This window comes from Argentina silus (genome assembly GCF_951799395.1).
Source record: "Argentina silus genome assembly, chromosome: 1".
NCBI classification, from domain to species: domain Eukaryota; kingdom Metazoa; phylum Chordata; class Actinopteri; order Argentiniformes; family Argentinidae; genus Argentina; species Argentina silus.
In genome coordinates this window covers 32,892,687-32,912,904 of record NC_139655.1, presented here as the reverse complement: position 1 = coordinate 32,912,904, position 20,218 = coordinate 32,892,687, and the positions used below count along the sequence as shown (strand labels likewise).

General features: G+C 45.7%; 2 protein-coding genes across 9 annotated transcripts in view; one reads left to right on the top strand and one right to left on the bottom strand.

Annotated features, from left to right (window-relative positions):
- Positions 1-836: 836 nt before the first annotated feature.
- On the bottom strand, positions 837-15,869 carry pign (phosphatidylinositol glycan anchor biosynthesis, class N). Its single transcript, XM_083665194.1, has 29 exons — positions 15,616-15,869; positions 14,769-15,026; positions 14,288-14,409; positions 13,907-14,005; positions 13,658-13,764; positions 13,344-13,468; positions 12,901-13,031; positions 12,579-12,698; positions 12,260-12,300; positions 11,838-11,897; positions 11,360-11,452; positions 11,188-11,243; positions 10,650-10,728; positions 10,245-10,427; positions 9,879-10,018; positions 9,378-9,477; positions 9,117-9,209; positions 8,889-8,980; positions 8,642-8,747; positions 7,580-7,688; positions 7,361-7,463; positions 6,956-7,058; positions 5,774-5,860; positions 5,048-5,103; positions 4,806-4,881; positions 4,082-4,155; positions 3,095-3,137; positions 2,716-2,768; positions 837-1,513 (listed from the first exon to the last, which is right to left on the bottom strand). The coding sequence occupies exons 2-29, from the start codon at positions 14,993-14,995 to the stop codon at positions 1,390-1,392; spliced, it is 2,802 nt and encodes a 933-aa protein (XP_083521320.1). The 5' UTR covers positions 14,996-15,026; positions 15,616-15,869; the 3' UTR covers positions 837-1,389.
- Positions 15,870-16,300: 431 nt separating this feature from the next.
- The window catches only part of relch (RAB11 binding and LisH domain, coiled-coil and HEAT repeat containing), a 37,218-nt gene continuing 33,300 nt past the window's right edge, over positions 16,301-20,218 (top strand). For all 8 annotated transcript variants that reach the window (XM_083666962.1, XM_083666961.1, XM_083666960.1 and 5 more), the window contains exon 1: positions 16,301-16,846. In XM_083666962.1, the coding sequence (XP_083523088.1) occupies positions 16,387-16,846 (460 nt within the window). In that variant the 5' untranslated portion in view covers positions 16,301-16,386. The remainder of the gene's footprint in view (positions 16,847-20,218) is intronic.

The window sequence follows — 20,218 nt, the reverse complement described above, 5'->3', positions numbered from 1 at the left end:
TCTTTCTGGGCTACAAGGCTATCAATAATAAAGGGGTGGTTTCCCGGACAGAGTTTATTTTAAATCGGGGCTAGGCCTAATGCTACGTAAATTAATCCAGAGTAGAAAAAGTGGATTTCTAAAACAGCGCTTTACTAAGTGCTGAACTATGGAGCCCCTGACTGCAATAAGGATGAATCACATGGTCTGTGTGAGGTTTTTGAAGCAACATGGAATTGAACACTAATTGCAATTGTTTGTCATGGAGAGCACAAGAACAACCAGTCACATGACACATTGGGACAGTCTCACACGTGAATCTTAAATAACGCCAGGACTAGGCCAAACAATGGAGGGAAATGAAAAAAAAGCTTTCAAAATTGTTAGTTCATTTGAAATAAACAAACAATTGAAGCCAAGTAAAACCTGAACTACAGTTTGCATTAATTCAACACAAATGTAAAAGCAGATGAAGTCCTGCTGATCCTGGACTAGATTGCATGTTTAAAATGGTTGCCCTCTGTGGTGTTCATGGGTCATTTCTCAACATGGCTATTGACAACTAATCTGAAATTAAACCTACACCTGGCTCGGTAATGTAAAACTTCACTTAGATCTAGATTAGCTCTAATCTTCCCTCTGGAAATCAGACTTTCCTTGACTAGGGAAAGTCTGAGAATATTTAAAACCATGTCTGAGAAATGCCATTTCAGTTAGTCCATTTTAATCATTGTCCGGGAAACAGCCCCATAGTGTTGCAAGGGAGAGATCCTACCACAGTGTAATACATGAGAGGTGATAAGGACATTAACTATGGTTGGGACTTTGAAGTGAGAGGATCAGAGACAGAACAACTCTACAGTAGATACACATTTTAATATGTAGAAAGAAATACTGAATAAACCTGTGGAGTATAAAACTCCACCACACATTTAAATCTCCACCACACATTTATCATTAGTAGAAGTACAAACCTTTATACTACAAAGAAGAAGAAATACATCCCTTATCCAGCAGTATAAAATGCTAACATATTAAGATTAGTCAGGTTTTTTGTTGGTCTAAAACATTTCAATTAATTAACAACTTCCATATATTTGGCATCCAATGAAAATACAATTGCCAATGTAATACATACATCGTCAAACATTCAAGTATACTCTGCCCTTTGTCTAACCTAGGCTACAAAAATACAGGAAGACAGTTTTGATGTAGACAACTACAGTGATGCATTTTGAGGGCACACATACAGTAAAAAGCAATCATTGCAGTATCTTGAGCAAACATCCAATCAGTCTCATTTTATGCCATGTCATACCCAACCCACAATCAAAACTGTCAATAAATAGTTCTAGTAAAAACTGCAATCTCACACTCTCTCACACACACACACACACACACACACGTTATTCAGGGAAAGTGCATCTTGCGTCTCCTCCACAGGGTGACTCTCCTGGAGGTGAGGATGTGGGTCATCACACTCAGCACCATCAGGAAGATGGTCATGGACATCACTATCACGTAATGGCTGATACTGTAACGGAGGGTAAGGGGTTAATATGCTACTAGTAAGAACCGTGCGTGTGTGTGTGTCTACAGTACTTTTGAAAAGTTCATGTGTCATAAACTGCAGAATGTACAGTGTCATGCATAAGTAATGGGACATTGAAGCATTGTTTTCATCTTTTGGCTCTATACTTGATAAATCTAACAATTACTATGAGGTTAAAGTAGAGATTTGAAGGGTATTTTTGTACATGTTGGTTTCACCATTCAGAAATTACAACACTTTTTATACATAGTCCCTCTATTTCAGAACACCACACATTATGGGACAGATTCATATAATGTCCAAATTAAACACTCATGTTTCGTATTTGGTCGACAATCCTTTGCATGGAATAACCGCCTAAAGTCTGCAACCCATTGATCCCACCAGACACTGCGTATGTTCTTTGTGATGATCTGCCAGGCCCGTACTACAGCCATCTTCAGTTGTTTTGAGGTCTTTTTGCCTAAGATCTTATCATCAGGAAATTAAATGCTTGTTCAATTGCCTGTAGAATGGTTGTTTTTTCCCAAAACTTTCCTCTTCAATCACTCTGGTACATGATAATATTCATCTCATCTGTCCACAAGACCTTTTTCCAGACCTCTGCAGGCTTCATAGGTAATTTTAGCAAACTGTAACACGATCATCTTTTTTGAGGATAACTCTAGTGGTTTGCACTTTCCAGTGAAGCCTCTGTAGGTTGGCTGGTGACGTATTCTGCGGATGTTCATGCTTACCTCCTGGAGAGTGTTCCTGATCTGTGGGACAGTTATTATTATTTTTTTTAATTATGGTGAGCATTCTTTGGTCATCCTCTGTTGTCCTTTGCCTACCAGCCCTGCTATGTTTTTGATTTTTCAGCATAATAATGGCTTCCTTGACTTGTATTGATGCCTTTTTGGTCCTCATGTTGACAGACATCAATAGCAGACCCCAAAGGCAAACGCAAAGCCGAGAATCACACACCTGACTAACAGAAACACCTGTCAAGCCAATTTTCCCATTACTAATTGTCCCACTTACTAGTGTTGCACTAAATGGTGAAACCAATACATTCTAGTAAATGATTTGACTTCAAATCCAAACTTTTGGAGCATAGAACCAAAAGAATAAAAAAAAGCTTCACTGTCCCATTACTTATGATCAACAATAAATACAAACAATCTGTTTCCCAGCTGACCTACCTGGTACCAATGTCCAGCCAGCTGCCATAGTCCTGAACCAGGAAGAAAAAGTGCTGCAGAAGAGAGAGGAGAGGAATAAAGAGAGGAATACAGGGATAAGGAGAGAGAGAAAGAGATTAAGCAGTTGAAGGTAAATCTATTCCCATATTCAAGGTGGAATAGTTGATTCTATTTCCCCAGTGGCAACTCAAGGTACTGCAAAGGTACTTAGCCAAAACCACCAAGATCCACCTCCCTAGTTTACAAACAAGTGCAAGGGTAGCACTTAAGACCGAAAATTAAAGTTATATGGATTGCAACTTTAAGCACACATTCAAACAGTGATGTCAGGGCTATGGAGAAATTCTTTAATATCAATCTCTGAGCAAGCGTGTCTTACCAGAGCCATAAGGTCTGAGATGACCAGGACGATGAGGAACAGACTGGAAATAAAATAAGAACAAAGAAAATCTATAACAATGAATTATACTTTTTGACTCAATTGACTCAAAGGCAGCAACCGTTTCCTTACTACAGTTACGTCATTGAAACGTGACATGTCTATCATAAGACAACGAGGCAGCAGCTTAATGGACCAACCCCTTACAGGGGCAATCTGTTATTGGTCCCTGCATTTTTGGACTTTTACATGAATTACATATAGTCATTGATTGTTAAAGAATTGAATTTAGAAATGCCTCATGAGCTTAGTTCAACTGTCTTACCCCATCAGAACCCGAAATATAAGCTTGTTTTACTCTATTTTTTTTATAAAACAATGTAATTGTAAACAAACACTGTATAGCTTCAAAACATGGTTAAAACAATCATTTTGATCCCATGGATGGTCAGTCTTTATATCCATAGCTCTGTCCAATCCCTCAGCTCTTCACCAAAAAAGTGGCGGGATTACAGATTGCACCCTTAGGTCACTTTCAGACTATCAGGCCATACCAAGCCATACCGTGCCATACCGTGCTTGCACAGATGTTTCCATTTCACATTTTTCAGTACAGTTCAGGTTGTAGAAAGTGTGCTCAGCTGGCCAAAACAAATCACCTGTACCCGTGTGGAGGGGCAGGCAACCGTGACGTGATATTTATGTTGCATGCGTCTTTCCTTCGGTCCTCAAAGTAATCACAGATCTGATATGAGTGGAGAACTGTAACCAAGGGTAACAGTGTATAGCTATGGCCTACTGAAGTGTTAGATCATGTGACGTTACTGCCAGGAAGGAAGGAACGGTTCGTGGCCATGTAACCACCTGCAGCTCAACAGAATAGCTTTCTTCCTCACGAGCTAGAAGCTCCATCTTGGGTCCTCTGTATTGAGTGAGTTTAATTCGGTTACATTCACAATCTCTAGTCTGGGCTCAAGACTGGGTTACCTTCTAGATGACAGCTGAGTGGAGACTTGGATGCTCTCGAACGTACACATCACAATCACAAACGGGATGATGACCTGCAAAATGAACACGGGGGGTCTTAGCCTAAATGGGTCACCCACTTAAACTTAAAGACAATACCACAGAGGCTGTTAGGATTTGATCAATGTCGATACCAATTCCGGTTCCTCTGAACGATTCGGTTCCTTAACGATTCTGTTAATGGTTCCCAATTAAAATGACTGTTTAAACTGTTGTGTTATTGAAGTTAGTAATGCATGGAGTTGAATGTGTAACAATGCATTTTCATTCAACAAAATTCATCACATTACACCTAAATACTAACAATATTGCACATTAGATTACTTGACTCATTGCATAGCTCTCTTCAGGACATTACCACCAAAGATACAGGGGAAATCCCTAGGCCTTAATGAACTTTTGCAAATTTGAGCTGTCATTGTGTATCTTTAGTCACATATTTCATAGACATTTCCCCATCTTGTTTGAAAGTTCCAACATGTTTTGATTCAGTCAGTTAGCTGCACTCTGTGCCACCATAAGATGGAGAGCATTGTTTCCTTTAAAACTGTTTTCATGTGGTGTGTGCCTATGTGTGGTTGGATGTGTGTGCGTATGTGTGATTGGATGTGTGTGCGTATGTGTGGTTTGATAGGTGTGTGTGTGTGGGGGGGGGGGGCGGGGGGGCGGTGTTGTGGTTAAGTACCTTCCACATCATCAGTCCTCCCATGATGAAGGGGTTGAAGACTGTGATAAAGCAGTACACCGAGGCTGGGTCAAAACTAGTCGAGAGAGAGAAAGAGAAAGAGAAAGAGAGAGAGAGAATAAAAGAAAGCATGCGGAAGCTCCACTCTTTTGTATGAAATAATACAGAGTGGATATTAATCCATGCCCACTCTGATAACCATCATAAGAAAGGGTTTCATAGCCTCAGTCTCTCCACTCCACCTGTTAATGGATGCTATGTTCCCTGTGCCAAAGAATGCTGTGATTATGAAGAAAACCTGACAGGAAATGTCAAGGAACAAGTCTATGCTTTATCGGTGTAAACATGGAATGGTAATAGGCCTACTGAATGCCTCAATGAACTAGGGTACAATTGCAGTGCTCAATACTCAACAGGATTCTAATCACTCTGTCAATCTCATTTTAACATGAAAATGACATTTTTTTCAACAACTCAAGCTTAGACGCCCCAAAAAGCATGCAGAGCAACGGTATCAAGGAAATGCCCATTTCAAAGATACAGGGCCTGAACATTTTGCAATGCTTTTTTTGTTTGTTCAGGCAGAGTGATTCAAATCACATTTGCAGATTAAAAAGTGCCTCTTTCTGTCCTTTCTCGCATGGCCAAATAGGGATATACACCATACTGTGACCCTTATTTACACTACGGTGCTGAATCGAGCTGAGCTGTACTGGACTGGCCTGGTTATACATCCACCATAGTCGCTGAAACAGTGCTGGAAAGAAGAAAGAAAAATATCTGAGCCAGCATGGTTTGGTCAGCTTTGTAGTGTGTAATGCAGACGGATGCGTAACCAGGCCAGCACAGCTCAGCTCAGCTCGGTTCGGTTCGTCTCTGTAGTGTGGTTAGGGTAATAGTGTCAACACCATCGCCACCTACAGGTCCTTCAGTCTCATGGCAGTTTTGTGAACTGGGTAAAAGGATACAAAGAAATAGGATCTTCTGATGTCATCGAGCTTCAGTTGTCTGATTTTGGTGATGTCAATATTCCCAGAGAAGTCAATGGTTGAGAGCTAGAGAAAAAACACAGTTCAGATTAGTCAGTATAACCACAATGAGAAAATGTCTTTATGGTTGAGAGGTGAAAACTACAGTGCACTCGACTGTGTGTATTACCACACGTTATTGAGGTGAGCTAACAGGGTTTCCCCCTTTACAGTCAAAAGGATAAATTACAGTATGAAATTTTTAAAAAAGGCGGACCACCGACCACTTCCTCCATATAATAACATGGTAATTTATGGCGCTTTCCCACTAGAGACCAGGTCCCACTCCAGACTCTTTTTGGGCCGAAGCACCGGTGATTCTGAGGACTTGGGGAGAAGCAAACTATCGACTTGCCTGAAGCGCGTTTCCTACTAGTGACTGAAACAATTTGTCCATAATGGTTACGTTTTTCTGCAGCTGTTTCTTCGTAACATGACTTTGAAACTAGCAAAGGAGTTGTGTGGTTGAATGTGAGGCCTTTATTGAATTAAATGTACAGAAAAACTAGCATGTATCGTTCAGTTAGCCAGCCAGGCGAGCCAGTCTCATTTCCCATGAAATGAAACTGGCGCTTAGCACACTTAATAGCTCCTAAACGGGACTCCAAACCCAAGTAACTAAGTTTTTGTATCACGTGTTCATGCTTCTCTAACATAGTCGCCAAACAATGGGAGGGCCTAGTACACATCCCGTACCTACCCCCCAAACCATGCCCAAGTCCCAATACAGTCCCAAAAATCTCCCCAAGGTCCCAGGTCAGGATAGCACCTTGGGGCCGTGACCCTGTGCTTGTTTGGGCCCGTTCTCGGCTATAGAAACACAAAAGTCTGAGCCTTTGGGCCAAGCACCGGTGCCAAAAGGGTGCCAATGACATCGTAGTATAACCCACAATCATGTTGTAGGAGCACTACTGTATGCCAACTGAGACATTGTGACTCCAATGAAGTACAGAAAGCAGATGGTCACTGATATGAGAACAGGGTCATAGATGAATCTAATTAAAACGTGTTGCTGTGGTGACCAGGAAGTTGGAAAGTGGCTGTTTAATATGGGAATGCTTAAAGTGACAGTGAACCAGGACACAGTGGCAGTACATAGAGGGTGTTGTAGTAAAAGCGTACCTCCTGTCTACCAGAGATGCCCTGTGAGTGCCCGGCCTCCTGCTCAATGTTGATCCACACAAACATCAGCCAGGACAGCACTGGAGGGAACAGAGCCTCCCACCTGGGGAGAGAAAGTCACACAAGTCTTCAGAAACGTTGTTGTTGTTATCGTCCTAGTAGGAGCTGAAGCACGTCGGGTACACGCCCAGACACTACCACTTAGAATGCATAACCATTGGCCAATACATTGCTGTATTCTATAGAGCATAATACATGTGATGTCGTACAAACAACGAATGTAAGCAACATTAGCATTCTTGTAAAACTAGCATGGCTAGCTAGTGAACGTTGCTATCGTGGCTTATCCAGCTAGAGACCTATCCAAGCTAATTATACAGTGGATGGCGTTAGCTTGCGTCTTACCCAGTGCTGAGCAGTAAGTATGTAGCCGTGAGGGAGAGGAAGATGCTGAGCAGACGATGGAAGAGACGAGTGGAGCTCAGCAAGGGAACCAGCAGAGAGGAACCTAGGAGGAGAGAACCAGAGATGAGAGAAAGAGCTACTTCCTACTCTCCACTTAGTGTAGGAAGTAGACAGTTGCACATATACTGTACATGCACAGACACACACACACACACACACCTAGTGTGGTCCAGCTGATGATCTGATTGAAGAGAGGGAGGCCCTGCTTCTGCTGCAGACTGGAGTTAGTGAGGGTGGGGACGTACGCACACAATGACACATGCAGCATCTACAGAACATAAGGGCACAAACAGCATTTTAATCTCAAAAATACACTCTCTCATGTTGAAATGTGAATAGCAAGTCATAGGTCGTCAGGAAATGACAGAGTTATTATTGAAGAGTTCACTGACTTTCCTGGCTTAAACAATGCTAAAGTAAGTGTTCGTTCTAACATGTTCAGAGCAGCGGGGGCTAGCATGAGGCTAGCTTGTAATGAATAGAATAGAATGAGGAATGATTTCAAACACACATGTTTGATACCGTTCCTCACAGGGTTCCATTTCCAAAAAACGTATCGAGACCTACATGTTTTAGACTGCTCAGTTGATTTATGGGTTTGTGTTTCGGCATATCTGTCACAAATGTGTGTGTGTTCAGCGTGATCTGCTTCGTGACCTCTGTCAAACATACAATAGGCTCACGCGACGTAATGCTAATGCAATGCAACTTAGGTCTGTAAATGATCTGGCTTTTTGACCATACTGAATACAATTCTGACCTCTGGTACAACTATGGCATAGGTCTGGAATCACAGATGTCTTTTCCAGACCTTGTGTATAGTTGTTTGTGCTTTTCCATACTTTTCCAGGTCTGGATATTGTCAATATTTTATTCCATACTTTTCCAGACTTTCCACACCTGCGTAGGAACCCTGTCCTCATTCCATCCCATGCATTACAATGAGCCTGACCTCCGATTTCTACCTCCACCAGCCTCCCCTGGTTCAGAGGAGAGGAGAGGCTTGTATGGCGATATCAAAAGTATTATAAGAAGTAAGTATAAGTATTAAAAGTTACAAACTGTAGTTTCAAAACCTACAGTATTGACCATGAACTGCGTATGAATTAGCTTGGCTAAGCTTTTGTTTGAGCAAAACAAAATCACCCTGTGACCACAAGGGGATAAAAACTTTACAAATTGAGTGAGATTAAAAAAAAGGGCAGTTGTAACCATGGTTACCTGAAAGATGAACAGCTGGCGGTCGCTCAGGTATAGTGTGGTCTGTCGTCGTAACGACCACAGGTAGCAGGCAGAGATGAAGAGAGTGAGGACACCTGCATAGGTACTAGAGAGAGGAAAATGATTGTTACCAAATCAATCTATTTATCATTTATTGAATGACTTGTTGCGCTTTTGAGTGGATGGAGGAATACTACACCATGCTGAGAGACTTTGACAAACGTTGTGGGAACGTTTGGATACTTACACTATATGAACGTTGGGTTCTCTCCCGACCACGGGCGTCATGGGGAAAGTGGCCAAACACAAACAGCCAAGCACCCAGCTCACTGACCTGAACTACAGAGAGAGAGAGAGAGAGAAAGAGAGGGAGGTAGAGAGAGAGAGAGAGAGAGAGAGAGAGACAGAATAATTGACTAATCAACCGAGCAGATGAATGCTCAGCTGAAGCATGTCTTTTTCTGTGATGGCTTACTTTGGCCTTGGTGTAGAGTCCAGAAAGGAGGGGCCAGAGAGAGAGGACAGTCAGTCCCAGAGTCAGCATGGCGCGATGGAAGAAACTCACCACCTGGGGGCGACAGAGGGGCCTCAACAACTGACAGTGGGAAGTATTTATGCCTCGGAAGTATCGATAGGAATTCAAAAATAAATACATAGAAAACACACTCTACTCTTGCCTTGCGCAGTGTAAATGTAATTACACAAAAACATATTTTTGGGGAGCTTCTGTACCTACCAGTAGTTCAATCCCAAATATGACCAGCACAAAATAGCCAAAGCATTTACACAGGGGCAGAGAGGGAGCCGACCGAATCAGGTCTTTTATGATTCTGAACCTGAAACACACACACACATTATTATATAAAGAAACATACATGGCACGCTCAGTACCAATGAATAACAAATATAATAGTGACTCAGACTAAGAAAAAGACCATTCTAATAACAACAAGAGACATGAATGGACTTCAGATCACTTCAAAGCCCAATAAACATCAAACAATTGTCTGATCAGTCTGGTCAATCTAATTCTCATTGACCAACTGTGTGTGTGTGTGTGTGTGTGTGTGCGGTGTGTGTGTGTGTGTGTGTGTGTAGGGGGGGGGGGGGGTCTGCATGTGCGTAAAAGTGTGCGTAAGAGAAAGAGAGAGTGAGTGTGTGAGTGAGAGAGAGAGAGAGAGAGAGAGAGAGAGAGAGAGAGAGAGAGAGTGTGTGAGTGTGAGTGAGTGAGACTCACTCTTTCAGAACAGAGTACCACACAGGCACAGGCAGTAGGCAGTAGATGTAGTAGGTCAGAGGACTCCTCTGGATCAGCAGGAAGACTCCGATAAGCAACGTCACGCACACACACACCCAGCTCAAGGTCCTGCCAGGCACCTACAAAAAACACACACACACACACACACACACACACACACACACACACACACACACACACACACACACACACACAGACACACACACAGACACACACACAGACACACACACAGACACACACACGTTCAACAGACTGAAAATAGAGTAGGTTACGGTTGACTTGTGCGTGGGAGCATGTCTGTGTGTGTGTGTGTGTGTGTGTGTGTGTGTGTGTGTGTGTGTCCACCTGGTCCGTGTGTGTAGGTGGTCTCCTCAGACTGGCGTGGGTCTTCAGTATCACTAGGACCACATAGGAAGTCCAGCCTACGAAGCCCAGGACCACACTGCAGCCCAGGAAGAACCTGTCGTAGGTGTGGTAGTATACCAGACCCTCCATCCCTTGGCTGATCAGAGACCTACACAGAGAGATCTGAGGAAGAGTGTGGGGGGGGGAGAGAGAGAGGGGGTAGAGGGTGAGAGAGACAGAAAGAAATCGATAGAGAGGGGAAGAAAAGACATGGCATTCAGTAAAAGCTAGTAAAAGCCTGCTACTGCAACCCCCCCCCCCCCCCCCCCCCACACACACAGACACACACACACACACGTCAAACTGCCCAGAGTCGGTCTCCTTCAGTCACAACTGTGTACCTACCGCTTCCTCGTACTCTTCCAGCTGGATCAGAACCCTGACCCGGCGAACAAAGTCAACCTGGAGCGATTCCGTCAGCGACCTGAAGAGGGAGGAAGCGAGAGGGGTGACTGCACTTCCACCAAACACAGCCAACAGCCAGCCAGCTACAGCCAGCTACAGCCAGCTACAGCCAGCTACAGCCAGCTACAGCCAGCTACAGACAGCTAGACGACCCTCATGGAGGTGACGTATACGACCTGAACTGAGGTAGACGTCTCATGAAGGGACGTGTTAAGTGTTCTCAACAACCCCTCTCTCCTCCGAATCATACAAGATGTCCGACACACTTAAAAAGAGGTCGTGCCTACAGCGTTGACGTCGTTCAACAATGCAACGCTTGACCGGTAGCGGTGCGGTATGCGTATTAGAAGTCCCTCTCCTTTTCTCCGTTCTAACACCAGTGTGGAACCGTTTCTTGCTCTTGCACGACTTTTCTTTCTGTAAGAAAATGATGCCCTAAAAAAAACAAGAGTCACTTAAAAGGCCTCATTTTACTCACTGGTATGGCGTGAAGAGAAAAGACAACGTGGTCTCCTTTTTCTGAGCCATCTTGACCTGGAGGGAGCAGTGCAGACAGATGACAGGACATTAAGATCTGTATTCACACATAAATGCAAGCATCGATACTGTACATTAATGATGTAGCATGCCATGCAGCACTGCGTATGTACCTTGAACTGTTCTAGTATCTGGATGGCGTTAGCGTACATGCTCTCCGCCTTGAACTGCTGGCTGTTGTTGAGGTAGAGCAGAGGCAGCACACCCTGAGGGACAAGCAAGAGTCACTAGGAATCTTTTGGAACCACACCACAGCAAGTACTGTTACAGTTCAAACACAACTGATGTTTCAACCCGGATATCCCAGTCTGTACCATCTGATGATACCCGTGTTTCCCCCGCTCGGAGAGTATCAGAATGAACCTTCCGACGACTTACGTGAAGTTTCCGAGATCGCACGAACGCTGTGCGAGGCTTCGAACCCAAAAGGAATCATTCTTCAGCCACGATTTTGCAAAAAACACTGCTCTATCACGCACTTCAGCTTACCAACATAATACACATCACCCCATTTGCGGAGTATTTTCTTGTGGATAGCTCCCTGTTGAGGTAAAAATAGCCCTGCTTTGACTTGACGGAGAAGTGACTCACCACAGAGTTGAGTGGAATGGGTACACCAATGAGGGAAGCCATCAGTGGAGCGATGTCCGCCTGTGTACACACAAACGCAAATCCACAGTTCAAAAACACATCTTTGTTGTTGACGGCCGCCGTGACTGCGTCGACATTTCATTCAGAATTGTTTTACCCGACGCTATTTTTCAACCCACAGAAGAAATCAGGGGTCTTGTGGTGCATTCATGGCTTGTCAGAAACTCAGAACCTCCTAGTGACCTACTCTTACTTGCGTAGAGCTTTCTCTTGGTGGATTCTGACGCTCTCCCGAGTGGGAAACTGTGGGTGTCATATTTGTACAATGAGTTCAGTGTCCGAAATATCCAAAGTTTCCGAGTTCCTCTGAGAAGCTGTGACATAATCGAAAATCATCATCAAAGAGTGTGTTAGTGCCTCACCTGATTGACATCAACCCGGCGCAGGCTTTCAAGCTGCCACTCTGACAGAGGAACGATCACAGAGAGACACACATAAGCATTTGTGATGTTATCATTCTGACTCTTAGTAACAGAAATTGAGTGGGAAAGGCAGGAAAGGCACACTGCCGCTACCCTGGCTCTGACCAAGGCGCATGAACTGAAGTGAAGAGGAAATTCAGCAACTCAATGGTGGACAATGGAGCTTGATCAAAATGCTTCTTTATTGTTCATTTATTGTTGAACTCCCAAGAGTTGCTGAATTTCCTCTCTTGAGTTGTTGTGTGTTACCAGTCGGTACCTTGTAGGTATCCATCGTCGTAGCTCTGGGGGTCTGTGACCTTCTGAGCAGTGTGAACCCCGGCCCCCCACACCACCAACGGGGTCAGGGTCTCAGAGGGGTGTCCCGCTCCGTGGGAGCCTGTGAGGGTGCCCACACACACACACACACACACACACACACACACACACACCACAGTTAGAGTGCATACTGTATAAAGCCGACACCGACATTCATTACAAAGTTATGGGGCCCTATTAACAGAGAGTTCTCTTAAATGGATTCCCAAAGACACACACACACACACACACGTAGAGACACACGCGTGTGCACACACACTTACCCCAGTTAGTCATGCCGTGGTCGGAGGTAAACACGTAGGCTGTTCTTCCATCGTTATCAAAGAAGTCTTCAACGACTGAGACCAGCTCAGCCACTCCAGAATCAACCAGACCAATGTTCTCCAGATACTCCCTGTTAACAAACAAACACACACACACACACACACACACACACACACGTTAAGTGAAGGACACAATGTATTTTCATACATCCTCATTATCGCGTGAACTAATTAAAGCAGTATGCCACAAGAGACAAAACATGATTTCGCTTTACCTTGATACTTAATGAAAGTGCATATGAATGAATGTGTTGAACTGATCTATTGATTCAGAGGCTTTTGCCACTTTTTGTCTAGGGAACGATTGGCCCTCTTCAACGTATACAATACTTTATTACTGTAACTGCAAAAGATACTCATCAGGTACAGGGTTTCCCACTCACTGTGACATGGGTCTGTGGGCGTGTCCGTTGGTGTCGATGCCCAGCAGGTGTAGGAAGAAGACATTCTGATCTTCCCGTAGGCTGGACAGCAGGGTAGAGTTATCCTTAGCAGACTGAAGGAATGACTGGGAGAGAGAGAGAGAAGACGGTCAATTAGACCAGACCAGACCAGACCAGACCAGACAGACAAAGAGAAAGACAGACAGAACGACCAGACCAGACCAGACCAGACCAGATCGACAAAGAGACAGACAGAGAGACAGACTCAAACATAACAGTCAGCATCATCCAACTGATGTGATGGTGACTATCACCTTGACTTCATCAAACACCCAGGTGTCCAGTCTGGAGGCATCGGTGGAGGCAAAGTCCTCCCTCTCTGCTGGGTAGGTGTGGGTGTACACATGGTCCCCACTGGCACCTGAACATGTAAATACTGCGTGTTTGTGGCTTTGACACAATGACATTGATAAAGATGAATGATGGTGTATGTGTTTATTATAGTGTATCTCTGTGTCTACGGTCTTTGTTGCATTGTTGTGGATATGTGTGTGTGTGTTTACCTTTGGCAAACATGGGCAGGATGTCAGGGCTGCCCCAGCACCAGGTGTGTCTGCTCTCATTGAATACAGAGTCAAACTCCACAGGGTTCTCCTTCCAGCCTACACACACACACACACACACACACACACACACACACACACACACACACACACACACACACACACACGATGAGAGATGAGCCAAGCACAAAACACTATAGGGGCTCCAATTTGCATGACATAATCCAATTGTTTCAGATAGTTAGGGATGTTTTGCTCTGCTCAGCAGTATTTGCTCCAGCAAATTAGGCCATTATTGCATTAACATCACATATCAGTTGCAGCCTGTTTATCTCTCTCGCACACGCACACACGCACACACGCACACACGCACACACACACCTTTCGCGACAGCGCTGACGTCCTCGTAGAATCCAGCGATTAGAGCGACGTGGCCAGGCCGAGACTCGGTGGGCACGCGTGTGTGTGACACACCCCAGCTTCCCTTCTCCTCCATCACACTCCTAATAAGACACTGAGTTACCTCCACATACGCACATACACAGTTACGTACACACACACACACACACACACATTTGTTTGTGCTCGTCAAGTGTTGATGACAAGGCATGTATGCAGTGTTTGCAATTGTATAAATGAATATGCATGAACGGCATCCAACTCGAGGACAAGGTCAGAGAAAATGTGCTGGAAATAAGTCAATCTGCAGTGTAGACACAGTGCACGTACGCAAAGACACACACACACACACACACTCTCTCTCACTCTCTCTCTCTCCCTCTCTCCCTCTCCCCCCCCCCCCCACCACCAACACACACAAACACAGAGATAAGCTCGGACAGAGAGCTTGGAGCTCAGTCACCTTATGTACGGCGCCCTGCTTGAGCCATTGGGATGGAGCTTATACAGGCTGTCGGCCCTCAGCCCGTCTGCAACCAGCAGGACCAGGCGGGAGGCGGGGGGCGGCAGGGGCACGGCCTGGGGCGTCATCCCGTGGACCAAGGGGGAGGTGAAGTAGATGTCAAATATGGAGATGAAGAAGACTACATGGACCAGAAGTCCCACCAGGAAGAACATGGTCATCCTCATGACGGTGGTTGCTGAGGTGACCGCAGAGGTCCTGGTGGGACAGAGAGGGAGGGGAGAGGGGGGTGTGAAGAGAAAGGGGGGGGGGGGGAGAGGGGAGTTATTAGCACAGAGAAAAAGCCAAAATGGGGGTCCAGAGATCTAGGATGAGTTAATCCTATAGGTGGCCATATGTCTAGTGCAGGGGAGGCTGGTGGAGGCAGAAATCGGAGGACGGGCTCATTGTAATGCATGGAATGGAATAAGGAATGGTTTGAATGCATGGAATGGAATAATCATTCCATTCCATACATAAGGAATAGTACCATTCTTCATTACAATGAGCCCGTCCTCTGCTTTCTGCCCCCACCAGCCTCTCCTGGTCTATGGGTCATAGATGGGGCATGGATCAATAAGGCTTCAATGTTTTTACTACAAAGAACCCCAGAATGCTATCAGGAAGAGGCATGTTTACAGTCAGAGGGTGACAACATACATGGCGAAGAAAGTGGGTGCAGTTATGACTCATGCCCAGAACCCAGAGAAAACCGCACTGTATGGCTGCATCCTACAGTCTAAAAAGCAGTAAGCTAGCAAGTAAAAAGCTAGCTAGGGAAGCGATGTCATTTCTATTTGTATCTTACCTTTCTACACTTCTGTGGTTCAAATCCAACCATAAAAAAAGCTACTGTCAATTTGGGTCTTCGGAGTCTTGAATGAATGAGAAACCAGAGTTTCAAGTTTCACATACATGCACACCTGCTATGGCAGCTGTAGCCTCTGTAGCCTGTTGCTAGCTATCCAACAAAAATAGGTGGTTCCATGGTACTATAATTACAAAAGCACAGTGTTGATCATCTACTGCTGTCTATCGGTCTCTAAACAGTTTAAAAATAAGAAATCAGCCCCTGTGCATGTCCACTTCCGTGTTGTTAATTTGACGTTTGAACTGAACCACGCGTACATGGAACTGTGGGTATTGTAGTTCAATGTCGTGAATCATCCAGTTTGCTACTGGCAATTCATTTAATGACACATGGGCGCTAAAAACCAATGCCTTTAGTATGTTTATGATTGTACATTGCAAGATATTGCTCCCAAGAGATCCATTTTGCATTGTTATTATTGCTGAAGATCACTCTCAACCGCTTTTCGCATGAACAAGGTTAGTTGTCAGCTGTCAAATCTGCCCTGCCCAGTTTTTGCTCCAATATCTCCCATATCCAATCCAATCCGACTATTCCATGTGGAAGGCGGGTTTCGGCATGACATTCGGCCAAGACGACCAAACACCTCTCTGCATTCTACTCTTTCCATGGGAAGGGGTGTTTTCAGCTACCTAGCTAGCCATCCGTCCAGGAAGAATTCCGATTATTAGCTAGCTAGGTTGCTAAAAAAATCTTTATAGTGCAAAAATGGCGGCGGGTAGCGTCAACCCGTTTAATCTCAGCGATTCCGACGAGGAGACAGAGCGGAGAACGGAGGAGGTGGTTGACACAGAACGTAGCCCGAGCGATGGAGCGCCCGGGCCCCCGTCAAGTAACCCCTTCTCCCCGCAAGCGGACACCGAGCCCCCGGCGCTGCTGCTGTCTAGCAACCGAACCAGCCCCAGTGTGGAAGGCATCTCGGTATCGGCCGCAGCGGCTGCGATGGCAGCCAATGCAGAGACACGGGTATCTGTGGATGTCATTGCCTCTCAGCTATTGCGGGACCAATATATTCTCACGGCCCTTGAGTTTCACACCGAACTGCTGGAAGCAGGGAGAGAGCTCCCCAGGTTGAGGGATTATTTCTCGAACCCGGGCAACTTCGAGAGGCAAAGCGGCACACCGCCCGCTTGCAAGGACCAGGGACTCGGACCTGGTGGACCTCTGAGTAAGTAGTTTTTAGCTAACCAACTGGCCTATGCTAGCAAATCATCCATGTTGGTAGCCATACTGTAAACAGATAGCTTGCATGCTAAGTGTGTAGTCCACAATGTGGAAAACAATGCTGGCGCCTGGTATACGTATATGCACTTGCCACCTGTCACTGCATACCCGTTATTTGACCTGTCGTGCAGCTTCTAGCTCAACGGGAAAAAAAGCAGAGTGTTCAATAAGGATATGTGCTTTTTCTTATGATCTAGTAACAGCTATCTCGCAACATGGCCAATCGACTATGGAGTTGTTCAGACAATTCAGCCGTTAACAAGCTTGGAGTGGAACAGGTGCAGCGAGGAGGAGAGGAGAGGGCTTGGATAATTTTTTAGGAGTCCAGAGGGGCGTGTCTCTGTGGAATTTTCCCCTTCACCTCGCTCTTTGATGAGGAGATAAGATCTGACGGATACGGACACACACACACACGCACACGCACTAACGGTATCTATGGTGACAGACCAAGCTACAAATTGACCCACCAACTAACCGCTGCCACAAACCGCTCTTGATCTGCTTGCAGTATTATGCATGTGTAAGCATCAACTGTGTGGCCCTTTTCGCTGATGGAAATAAGGATAGGAATAGAGCAGTCTGCATTCATTCAATGAAAAAAAAACAGTTCCTTTCGCTGTGGATTGTGCAGTGTCAATTTGGCCCATCCCAAATGAACCCCCGAGCTCATTCAAGTGTTGACAATAACACACCTCTCAAATCCTTCTTGGAGAAGTGTCAAGTGGTTGGCCCTGGGGGTGGATTTCAACCAGGGCATCAGTCCTCTCTTGTTCATGCCTGGATGGGCCTAATTCAAGCTAGAATCAGCCACTGTACTCTCTCTCTCTCTCTCTCTCTCTCTCTCTCTCTCTCTCTCTCTATCTAGTTTACATCAGCCATTGTTAAGAAGAGCATAGCTAATTGCCGCTCGTCTGTGGCGCCTGCTTGGTTGCCGAGGCACTGGAGTACTTGGGTGTCCCAGGGGGCATTGCAGGTTTAGGGCGGGGGTTTGGCATTGGGCCCTCGGGGGGCAGCAGTATGGCAGATGGCACTTTAGGCAGCCACACGTCTATTGTCTGTCAACCTTTCCAAGGACCGGATCAGTTTTGTGAACAGGATGCAGAGACGCCCCCCCCCCCCCATTGTGTTCACAGTGGAAACAGGAAGTAAGAAAAAGGGGGACAGCTTGAGGCTCTTATAGCGTTAAAGGGGCACTTCGCCACTTTTTAAACCTAGGTATTTTGTAAAAAGCACTATGGCGACAAAAAATAATGTGATTGATTTGATTTGCTCCCATTGCAGCGGAGAACCATATGGCACTCTGTTCCTCTCATCTCCACACCATCACAGTCCACGGTAACACGGCACAGACCTGCGTTCTGCTTTTAAGGGCGCAATCATGGCAAACGTGTGTACATTTCGATTCAGTTTAACAGTGGTGTTATCATGTGTAGTAGTAGCCTAGTCATAAAAGTCTACCGTATATGTACGGCTTAGGGTTAGGGTTAGGGTTAGTGCCGTGATGTGGACCACCTGAGACCTAGAAGAAGTGTCTCCCTCGCCACCACCCAGTGCCTACGTTTGGGTAAGGTCATGGTTCTGATGCTGCTCCCTGAGTACGTGGTGGTTATGTGACATGGTATCGAATCCCGCCTCGAGCAGACGGATGGTACCTGTTCCATAATAGGCCTAGTGTATTAAGCCCACCACATAGGCTTGAGCTGATTGCCACATTGAAGTGGCATGCAGCCTGTAACTGTTTCAGCCGTGGGTATTTGTTGATGGGTTGATACTGTAAATCATTGTGCCAAGACTGTCTCTTTAGTAGTCATCACAAGTTCAACCGGTTCTGTTAGCACCACGACAAGACCCAGCAAGCTTCCTTTCGCCCCCCTCTGCTAATGAAGCGGCCTAGAAAGCGACTGTAGAATGCTGCTCTTCCCACTTTCACCTGCTGCACCATCCTTGTCTGACAAGGGTGTGTGTGAAATTGACTGGGGGGGCGGGGGGGGGGGGGGTTGAACCTGCGTCACTTGCTCGGCTGAACACCATTCTAGCCCTCTAGCCAAGGCGAGGAGAGTCATTTCAGGAGCTACAGTAACGTATTGCCCAAGTCTTCGGGTCTGAACAGGTTGGTTATCACGTGAGGGCCGCGTTTTGCAAAATGCTCTGCTCGCCCACTCGCTCCCCAGCTCATTGTTTCATCTTCAGTGGTTTTAGCGAATTAGCATGTTGCTAAAGGGCTGTTTGCTCAAATCGCAGTTCAGCCATGGATTATAATCAGAGACTTAGCACGTCCACACTTGTGGGCCCAGAGCATTTTCCCTTTATTGACAGACTTATCACTGTGCTCTCTCTGTTTGGCTGACACACACACACACACACACACACACACACACACACACACAGTGAGAGTGAGGTAGAGATTCGCTGCAGCTCTCTGAGAGGGCGATTAATGACATTGTAGGGACATTTGGCTCCGGTCCACACCATTCTGGGCACGGTCTACAGACCCCCTGTTCATATCTCCACCCTTGTGCGTGTGTGTGTGTGTGTGTGTGTTTGTGTGTGTGTGTGTGTGCGTGGTGCGTGTGTGCACGCGCGTAAGCATGTCATAATGTTGTCCTCTTCTCATCTCTTTAGGAAGTGTAATAGAATCAAATCCTCGTGACCTGAAGCCCGGAGAGAGCCCAGGTCTGTGGGCGGTCCTATGGGCTAGGCCACAGTGTATCTCTTCAGTACAATGTGCACCAGACAGACAAGACAGTCGGTCCAGTTCCTTTGTCATTCTGTAGACAGGATCTATTGTTGCATTCTCTCTTTCTGACTCACTCTTTATCTCTCCCTCCCGGTGGATAGAGGAGGCTCCTGTAGTGTCAGCCACCTGTTGGGCTCGGCGTGCGTGTGCGTGTGCGTGTGCGTGTGCGTGTGCGTGTGTGTGTTGGATGATGATGATAAAGGCGGGGGCTACTCTGGGTCTTGGAGAGACAGATGCTGCCTCTGTCTCTCTCTCTCTCTCTCTCTCTCTCTCTCTCTCTCTCTCTCTCTCTCTCTCTCCTCATCTCTCCTCACTGAAAGCCTGTGTCATGTCATCCCCCCCACAGATTCCTGACTTTCTGAGTTATCCCACCCCCCCCCACCACCACCACCACCACCACCAGCCAAATACCGACTGGAGAGGTCGTGTTGAATAATGAAATAATCCAACAAAACCTAATTAATGTCAGAATTACACCTACTTAATGTCACTGTTACACGACGGCTGAGAGAGAGAGAGAGAATATCTTCTCCACCTTTAGCCTCTCCTGCTAGGCTTATGTGATGTCAGAGAAGTGTG

Bases quoted from the DNA above. Each gene is read 5' to 3' on its own strand.
- pign (XM_083665194.1), bottom strand. From the start codon at position 14,995: ATGAGGATGACCATGTTCTTCCTGGTGGGACTTCTGGTCCATGTAGTC. The intron at 14,006-14,287 runs GTGTGTGTGTGC...GTGTGTGTGTAG, and splicing joins CGTCAGCGCTGTCGCGAAAG to GCTGGAAGGAGAACCCTGTG. The intron at 4,882-5,047 runs GTGGAGTGGAGA...TCTCTCGACTAG, and splicing joins AACATAGCATCCATTAACAG to TTTTGACCCAGCCTCGGTGT.